At 65.2% G+C, this 8,837-nt stretch overlaps 2 protein-coding genes and 1 non-coding gene across 3 annotated transcripts; 2 read left to right on the top strand and 1 right to left on the bottom strand.

Annotated features, from left to right (window-relative positions):
- The first annotated feature begins 952 nt into the window (after positions 1 to 952).
- TRNAG-CCC (transfer RNA glycine (anticodon CCC)) lies at positions 953 to 1,023 on the top strand. The gene has a single exon. It is a non-coding gene; the product is annotated as a tRNA-Gly (tRNA).
- A 119-nt stretch (positions 1,024 to 1,142) lies between these two features.
- On the top strand, positions 1,143 to 5,047 carry METTL26 (methyltransferase like 26). The gene is made up of 6 exons (XM_051631986.1): positions 1,143 to 1,386; positions 3,544 to 3,706; positions 3,799 to 3,858; positions 4,284 to 4,351; positions 4,622 to 4,700; positions 4,784 to 5,047. The coding sequence occupies exons 1-6, from the start codon at positions 1,196 to 1,198 to the stop codon at positions 4,829 to 4,831; spliced, it is 609 nt and encodes a 202-aa protein (XP_051487946.1). The 5' UTR covers positions 1,143 to 1,195; the 3' UTR covers positions 4,832 to 5,047.
- Positions 5,048 to 5,658: 611 nt separating this feature from the next.
- WFIKKN1 (WAP, follistatin/kazal, immunoglobulin, kunitz and netrin domain containing 1) lies at positions 5,659 to 8,254 on the bottom strand. Its single transcript, XM_051632481.1, has 2 exons — positions 8,024 to 8,254; positions 5,659 to 7,137 (listed from the first exon to the last, which is right to left on the bottom strand). The coding sequence occupies exons 1-2, from the start codon at positions 8,252 to 8,254 to the stop codon at positions 5,659 to 5,661; spliced, it is 1,710 nt and encodes a 569-aa protein (XP_051488441.1).
- Positions 8,255 to 8,837: the final 583 nt, after the last annotated feature.

Below are 8,837 nucleotides of genomic sequence, written 5' to 3'. Positions count from 1 at the left end.
AGATCCTTCGGCTCTAGATAGATCCTTCCAGGCATCCTGAGAGCTGCTGCAGAAGGTGGGGTTCTCCCTGCCAGCCTCCGGTGGCAGATTCACACTGTGGGAACCCACAGCTGGGGCACCCCATGTAGCTCCATTTTCCTGGGGTGTCCACATGGAGCATGAACCTGCTCCTGGTAGGAGTGGTGGGAAAAGGATCTGAGGGGTCGCAGTGGTAAAAGACTTGGGGATGTTGATTGACAGTGTCTGAGTGTGTGCCCAGGTGGCCAAGGAGGCCACCAGCATCCTGGCTTGTATCAGCACTGGTGTGGCCAGCAGGACCAGCAGGGCAGGGATTGTTCCCCTGTGCTGGGCACTGGGGAGGGGGCACCTCAAATCCTGGGGTTAGTTCTGGGTCTCTCAGGAGAAGAGGGACACACAGAGGCTCGAGTTTCTCCAGAGAAGGGCAAGGGAGCTGGGGAAGGGGCTGGAGCACAAGTCTGAGCAGGAGCAGCTGAGGGAGCTGGGGGTGTCCAGCCTGGAGACCAGGAGGTGAGGGGAGACCTGCTGGCTCTGCAGCTCCTGAGAGGAGGTTGGAGCCAGGGGGGTTGGTCTCTGCTCCCCAGGAACAAGTGACGGGACAAGAGGAAACGGCCTCAAGTTGCACCAGGGGAGGTTGAGGTTGCATGTTGGGAACAATTTCTTCCCCCAAAGGGTTGTCAGGGCCTGGCCCAGGCTGCCCAGGGCAGGGGGGGAGTCCCCATCCCTGGGAGGGTTTCCAAGCCCTGGAGATGGTGCTGAAGGACGTGGGGCAGGGGTGGCCTGGGCAGGGCTGGGTGCATGGCTGGACTGGATGATCCGAAAGGTCTTATCGTACCAGATCAGCCCCAAGTCCCCACGCGTGGGGCGGGGGGGCCCGCTGGGGTCCGGGTCCCCCCAGCACCGAGTCCCCCCGGGGGGGCCGAGCTCAGCACGCGCGCCGCTGGTGTAGTGGTATCATGCAAGATTCCCATTCTTGCGACCCGGGTTCGATTCCCGGGCGGCGCAGCTTCACCTTTTTCTTTATTTACGAGCCTTTCGTGGGAGGCTCCACCCGCGGGGGCGGCCCCGACGGGGGGGGGGGGGGGGGGGCGGTTCCCCGTCGGGGGGTGGGTGCTTCGGGGGGGGGGCGGGATGGGAGTTGTAGTCCCTGCGCTGCGGACCCCGCCCCCCCCCAGGCATGCAGGCACCGGCGGCCGCGGAGCGCAACAAGGGCCCGATCCTGGCGGTGCTGCGGGAGTACGCGGGGCCCGGCCCGCTGCGGGTGCTGGAGGTGGGGTCGGGCGCGGGGCTCCACGCCGCGCACTTCGCGCGGGCGCTGCCGCGGAGCCGCTGGCAGCCCTCCGACATCGACCCGCGGGCGCTGCGCAGGTGAGCGGGGGAGGGAGCCGGGGCGGGGGGAGGGCACCGCCTGCAGCCCCCTCCCCACGGACCCCACTGCCCGGGCTCCCCACTTGGGGCTCTGGTATTTTCCAGGGAAAACCCCGTTTTCAGCTCTGGGGCAGCGCAGGCTCCGCCGCTCGGCGCTTTAGCTGTAACCAGGAAGGACCCGACATGCAACTCTTCCCTATTTTTTTTCCAGAAAACACCCAACACTGAGCACCGGGCAGCCCAGGCTCCCCGGCGGGACGCTTATTTCCCCCCCTCCCCAAGATAAAACACAGTATTCAGCTCTCAGACAGGCCAGGCTGCCCCACTCGGTGCTTATTTTTAACCAGAACAGACTCAATATCCAACTCCCAGGCAGCCCAGCCTCCCCGAGTCAATACTCGTTACCTTTTTTCCAGAAAAGCCCCAATTTCCAGCTCCCGGTCAGCGCAGCCTCCGCAGTTTGGTGCTTATTTTTAAGCAGGAAAGGCCCAATATCCAACTCCTAGACGCTTTTTTTTTTTTCCCCCGGAAAAGACCCAATACTGACCTCTCAGGCAGCCCAGGCAGACTCTGCTCCTTGATGGTTTTTTGGTGGTTTTTTTTTGGTTGGTTGGTTGGTTTTGTTTGGGTTTTTTTGTTTGGTTGGTTTGGGGTTTTTTTTGTGTTTGTTGTGTGTGTTTTGGTTTTTGTTGTTGTTTTTTTATTATTATTTATTCCTAGGAAAAAAACATATTCAAGACTCAAGACAACCCAGGCTCCCCAAGCTTAATTTTTTTTACAAAAAAGACCCAATATTCAGGTCTCAGGCAGCCTGGACTCTCCCACTCCGTGCTTGGTTTTCACCAGAAAAGACCCAATTCCCAATTCTCAGATGCTCAATTTTTTTTTTTTCCCCTAGAAAACCCCCAATATCCAATTCCCAGACAGCCCAGGCTCCCCACTTTGGTCCTTCATTTTTCCCAGAAAAGCCCCACCATCCCACTCCCTGACTCCCACCCTGCCACGGAGGATTCCTGCCCTCAGAGCACCCAGAGGTGCCTGGCGGGGCCGTGGTCCCTCCCCTTCCACCGGGATGCTCCGTGGTGATGCCGCGTCCATCTCCCATCTCCCAGGACACCAGCAGCAGCTCCCAGCGGTGCGGTGGGTGTCTGCACCCCCATCCCAGCCTCGGGGCACCCCAGTGAGCCGCTTCGGGCCGTGGGTGTTCGCTCTGTGTCCGTCGGTCCGGCCGTGGCTGAATGTCCATCCCAGGCGCTGCAACGCTGGGCTCGGGGCGCTCCCTTTCCAGCCAGCAAACAAAAATAACCCCTGGCCCTGAAGCGCGGGGAGAAATTCCCTCGTAAAACCAAAATCAACCCACCGGGGAGGTGCCAAAATCGGCGCCTGGCCTGGGGAGGGGGGGATGCAGCCCGTGTCCTTCCCCCTCGGCAGCACCCGGTGCGTGTCACCCTGGGTACAAGCGGTCCCCGGGCTGGTGCCGGGAGGCTGCGGGTCGCTGCACCCCCTGCTGCCTGGCTGGAGAATGTGCCAAAAAGGGCATAAATGACAGGAAAATCACACCGGTACCAGCAGTGTGTGGGGTGCAGGGATGCAGGGATACAAGGATACAAGGGTGCATGTGTGCAGGGGTGCAGGGATACAGGGGTGCAGGGATACGGGGGACAGGGGTGCAGAGGTGCAGGGGTGCAGGGATACAGGGGTACAAGGTTACAAGGGTGCATGTGTGCCGGGGTGCAGGGATACAGGGGTGCAGGCAGCACTGCGGACAGCCCGGGCGTGTGGGTGCAGGCAGGGTGCAGGCAGGCAGGGTGCCGGGGTGCGTGGGTGCAGGCAGGGTGAGCACATGGGTGTGGGCAGCTGCCCTGGAGGGAGGCCGCGGAGAACTGGGATTTTGGGGGGGGGGGGGGGGGGGGGGGGCTCTGGGGTCTCTCAGTCTGCACGCTGCTGGATCTCGGGCTGCTCCCTCTGTCCTGTTACAAACCTTGGCGATAGGAGCCCCCTCCCCCTGTGCGGAGCCCCCCGGCGGTGTAACAACCACAATTAGACATCAGAGACTCCCCCCGGGAGATGCCGCCGGGTCAGCCTGGGGCGGGGACCCGGCTGGGGGAGCCTGCGTGGAAGGGGAGCGGGGGTTGACCTGGGGTTCGGTGCCCGCAGCATCGCTGCCTATGCCGAGGCCATGCAGGTGCCCAACGTGCTGCCCCCCATCCTGCTGGACGTCTCGCAGGGCTGGGAGGCCTGGGGGGGCAACCAACCCGCCAGCCTCGACCTCCTCGTCAGCATCAACATGATGCACATCGCGGAGCTGCGCTGCACCGAGGTGAGCACCTGCAGCCTCCCAGGGCCCAGGAGGGGCTCCCAGGGGGTGTTCCCCAGCCCCCTGACGTGACCCCTGCCTCTCTCTTTCCCCAGGGCCTGTTCAAGGGTGCTGGGGTGCTGCTGAAGCCTGGAGGGGTGCTCTTCACCTATGGGGTGGGTGCTGCTGGGGCTAGTGCCCCTCTTGGTGTGGGAGCATCCTGATGGGTGTGGGGTGTCCCTGGGGATGGGGGCAGCAGATGGGAGGGCAGCTCTGGGCATGGGGTGTGGGGGGGGGGGTGGTTGGAGAAAGCAGGGATCTCATTTTGTTGGGGGGTGTCAGCTTTTTGGGACATGTGCCGAGCTCTGGGTGGGGCTGCTCGGGCTGCTCACCTGAAGGACAAGAGGGATCCTGTACCCATCCTCGCCCCATCCAGGGCAGGGAGGTGACGGAGGGCAATGGGACCCGTGGTGGGTGACAGAACGTGTGGTGGGCTCTGTGCCTGGTGGGGACAGCATCCTGGGGGCTGGGTGGGGCTGTGGGCTCAGGGAGGGGACAGGCAGTGGCTGGTGCCTGCAGCTCTGGCTCCGTGTCCCTGCAGCCCTACGCTGTGGATGGTCGGATCAGCCCCCAGAGCAATGTGGACTTTGACCACAGCCTGAGGCAGAGGTAGGAGAGGGGAGCTGGGGGTCCCAGGGCTGCTGGTGGCCCCTCCTGCCCGTCCTGCCTGTCCTACCTGTGCTGCTTGTCCTGCCTTGTGCTGCCTGTGCTGCCTGCAGTGAGCTCCCTCCCTGCGTGGTCCTTCAAAGGAAGACCTAAAGCGATGGTCAGGGAGGCTCCCCTGGGAGCTGGGGATGCTTCAGGGAGCATTGGGGGTGCTTTGGGGGGACGGAGGGGCGAGATGTCTGTCTGTCTGACCCGGGCCTCCCTCCCCGGCAGCAATCCCGCCTGGGGCCTTCGGGACACGGCGCTGCTGCGGCAGCTGGCTGAGGCCAACGGGCTGCGCCTGGAGAGGATGGTAGGTGCTGGGGTCTGGGGTGGGGGACAACAGTCCCTGCACTGGTGGGGGCTCCTCCTGACCCCCAGGCTCTGTGTTTCCAGGTGGACATGCCTGCCAACAACAAGAGTCTCATCTTCCGCAAGCAGTGACCTGCCCCATCAGCACCTCCCGGCACAGCTACCCCACCTCGAGGGGTCACACAGTCCCTGTGCTGGTGCCAGCTGGGGCTGGGGACAGCAGAGACAGGACGGTGCCCCACTCACCCAGCTGGGGTTGGGGGGGGCCCATCTCCCCCAGCCCCTTTGGGGCTCCCTTTACCTGCTCCGGAGAAGCCACTGCAGTTGCCATGGGGGGGGCACAGGTATGGGGTGGGGGGCACAGGCTGGGTTGGGGGGGGGGGCCACAGAATCCCTGGGCATGGGGGAGACTTCTTGCAGGGTGCCAGTTTCCACTGTGCCAATGGTGGGGGGGATCCCCCCCCCCCTCCCAGGGGCTGTGCTGCTGCCCCCCAATAAACTCCAGCCTTTGGCTCCCCACCCCCAGCAGCCCCATGATGCTTTCAGCACTGACACCGGGGGGGCCCACCCCTGATCCCCTCCCTGCGGTGCCGATGGGGGGGTCAGACCCTGCACTGGGGGTGCCACACTAGGCCTGGAGCTTAGTTTTGGTGGGAAGGTTTTTATGGGGCAGGGGAGTGAAGTCCTGGCAAACCTCCCACCCCACTGCAACCCAACCCAGTCTTTTATGGCTGCTGGATGGGCTGGGGGGGCACGGGGGGCAGGGCACACAACAGATAAATTACAGGGGAGGTGGGAGCTGGGGCTCAGTAGGGAGTTGGGGGAGAACTACACAACAGATAACCCCTGATAACCTCGAGATACAAGCACAGGTGTGGGGGCTGCCCCCCCCTCCCCCCCGCCTCCTCCATGGTGGGGCTGCAGCCCCCCCCCCCACGTTGGCACGTCCTGGTTCTCCCCTAGTCCTGGAAGCGGTTCAGGAGGTCGCAGGTTTTCTTCTCCATCAGCTCGTAGATCTTCTTCACCCGCTTGTCGTTGGCTGCCCGGACGTAGCTGCTGGGGTCCAGGGTGGCCATGCCGTCGTGCACCTCGCCCATGATGATGAGCGGCCCGTCCTCCGCCGTCATGTTGGGGCAGGGGCAGCTCCAGTCCATGTCGGTCAAGGTCACCTCCAGGTACTTGATGTTGAAGAACTTGAGGCCCATCTTCTCATCCTTGAGGACGTCCTCCAGGGCGAAGCGGGCGATGCCAGAGTCCTGGTCCTCCACGATCTCCATCAGCCGGCCCACGATGGCGAAGTCGCTGCGGCAGAGGCTCAGCACCATCTTGCTCTTCAGGCGGCAAGCCTTGCACTGCAGGCTCTTGGGGAAGGGGCAGACGTCCTCGCAGGTCTCCTTGCTCTCGAAGTTGTTGGTGTTGCCCTCGCAGCCGCCGTAGACGAAGGAGTGGCACTGCTTCAGGAGGTGGTTGTAGGCCCAGCGGGGCTCCCAGTTCTGGCAGGGACCCTGCACCATGGGCAGCAGGCAGGTGGGGCGGGCGCTGCCCAGGCAGGCAGCCCGGCACTCCTCGTAGGTCTCAAAGTGGTTCCTGTTGGCCCCGCAGCCCCCGTAGCGGAAGGTGAGGCAGGAGCCCTGCTTGGCGTCGAAGTGCCAGCGCACCTCGGGGGGCTCGCAGCGCCGCCGGTCCGGCTCCTTCAGGCACTCGGCGCTGGGGAAGGGCTGGGGGCTGCTGGCCCGCGGGGTCCCGCCCGGCTCCCTCCGGACCACCGAGAGCGGGAAGTCGGCGCGGAGCAGCCCGGCGGCGTTGCGGGCCGTGCAGGTGTAGATGCCGGCGTCCTCGTGGCGGGCGTTGTAGATGACCAGCTGGCCGATGTTGGTGACCACCACGTTGCCGTACATCTGGTCCGGCCTCATGATGAAGTTCTCCTCCCGCTCGCTCTGCTTCTCCCAGGTGATGTCGGGCCGCGGGCGCCCGCTGACGTCGCAGCGGAAGCTGACGGTGCCCCCCGCCCGCACCGACTGGTGGAAGGGGTTGCTGTAGAGCGCGGGGGGCACCGGCACCTCGGGGCCAGCTCCCGGCGTGGGCCGCGCCGTGGTCTCCTGCGGCACCGGGCTGGTGTCGGGCCAGGTGAAGATGTGCTTGCAGGGGACGGTGGTGAGGCGGGTGCCGCGCAGGCACGCCTCGGCGTCCATGTAGCACTTGTTGTAGTAGGTGAGGCCGTCGGAGGCGCAGGTGAAATTGGGCTCCTTCTCGCAGCGGTCCTTGCACTTGCAGACGGGCTGCCCGTCCCAGATGTCGCAGTCCGAGCCCTGCTGCGCGCACACGAAGCTCTCGCAGGAGGCCGCGGGCGCCGGCGCGTTCCCGTCAGCGAAGCGGGCGGCCACGCAGCTCCGCAGCCCGCACACGTTGGTGCAGCACTTCTCGAAGCCTTCGCAGTCCTGGCCGGGCCGGGAGGGGTGGGAAAGAGGGGGGGGGGAGGTCACCGCCGTGCCATGGGTTACCACCACACCGTGGTTGTGGGTGATGCTCCCCCCCCCCCCCCAGGGCTTTTTCCCTGTGCACCCTCAGCAGCACCGGGCTCCAGGGAAGAGCCCGCCCTCCTCCACACAGCTGTGCTGGCACCAAGTCTTCCTCGGCCACCCCCCCAGCCCCCTCCACCCCCCAGCACAGTTAGGGGTGCCCTGCAATGCTGGCAGCCCCTTCTCCCCCCAGCAAACAGTGTCTCACCCCTCTCAGCTTTTGCTGGCTGAGGGGAGGCAGAACTCACAGATGAATTGCAAGGGAGCCTCCCCCTGGGTCCAGGCAGCCCTACCCAGGACAGGGGTGCTGGTGCTGCTGCTCACCACTGTGGATCCCAGAGCTGGGATGGGCAGCCCGGTCCACGGGTGGGCTCCTGCCTTCAGGGAAAAATGGGGGGGTGGGGGGGCCAGGGAGGCTGTCTGCTGCTTGATGAGGGTCCCAGCACACACATTCCCCTCACCCCAGGCCCTTGGCTGCACGTGAGCATCCTGAGGGTGCACGGAAGGGGTGTCCTGGCCGCAGGACATGGCCTGAGGGGGAAACATGGAGGAGGGAACCAGCAATTTCTTTGCCTGTTGGGAAGCTGGGGAGCGGCCCCAGGGCACCCCCACCTTGCCAGTGGGCAGCAGGGGCTCGGGTTGGGGGGAGTTGAGGCTGCAGCCGGGCTGAGCCCGTCGCACCAGAACTGGACCAGCTGCACCACCGGGCGCAGGACCCGCACCCCAAAGCATGTCCCACGGGGAGCTGGGGCTGCCCCCGCCGCCCCCCGTCCCCGCCCCCAGCCCCCCGCCCCCCCCCGCTCACCTGGTCGGCCTGGCACTCCCTCTCGCAGGTGCTCTGCGCGTCCACCCACAGGTTGGGGTTCAGCTGGTTGGGGCAGACCCCCAGGTGCTGCGTCCCGCCCGGCTGCAGGCTCAGCCCGGCCACCGCCGCGGCCACTAAGGGCAGGAGGAGCGTGACACCCATGGGGACGCGCCGCTGCTTGTCCGCTCCCCCGCCCCGGCCCGGCTGGATGCAATTCCCACCAGGAGGCATCTGGCCACCCCGCGCTGCCGGCCTGGCTCGCTGCTGAGGGCTGGGGATAAATCACATTCAGGATGGAGAGGATGAGGGAGAAGGCGGGCGGGCGGGGGCACAAAGAGGAGGAGGAGGAGGAGAGGACCAAACCTCTGCCCCTCAGCACGCCCAGCGCCCGCCGGACCACCGGCGATGCTGCCTGCCACCTCCAGCCATCGCTGCCGCCGGGCTCTCGGGGACACGGCGGCAGAGGGGTCTGTCCCGCGGGGTCTGTCCCGCGGGGTCTGTCCCGCGGGGGGCTCGGTCCGTCCCCGGCTCCCTGCCTGCACGGCCAGTGGGGTGGAAGGGGCGGATGGGGCGAGTGGGGTGGAAGGGGTGGACGGGAAGGTTGTAATCTGAATCCCCTCCCTTCCCACCGATGTTTCTGGGTGTTTGGAATGGGAAAGGCGCTGACCTCAGCCTCTAACCCCGGCGAGCCCGGCCATCGGCTGGGCAAACACGGGGGGGAGATCAAAGGCAGAATGTGGGAAGTCTCCAAAGAGGGAGAGTGAAAGGAGGAGCGGGGGGAGACATGCAAAAAAAAAAAGAAATCGCAGCCCAT

This window comes from Apus apus, chromosome 14 (assembly GCF_020740795.1).
Source record: "Apus apus isolate bApuApu2 chromosome 14, bApuApu2.pri.cur, whole genome shotgun sequence".
NCBI classification, from domain to species: domain Eukaryota; kingdom Metazoa; phylum Chordata; class Aves; order Apodiformes; family Apodidae; genus Apus; species Apus apus.
This window is presented reverse-complemented; position numbering and strand designations above follow the sequence as displayed.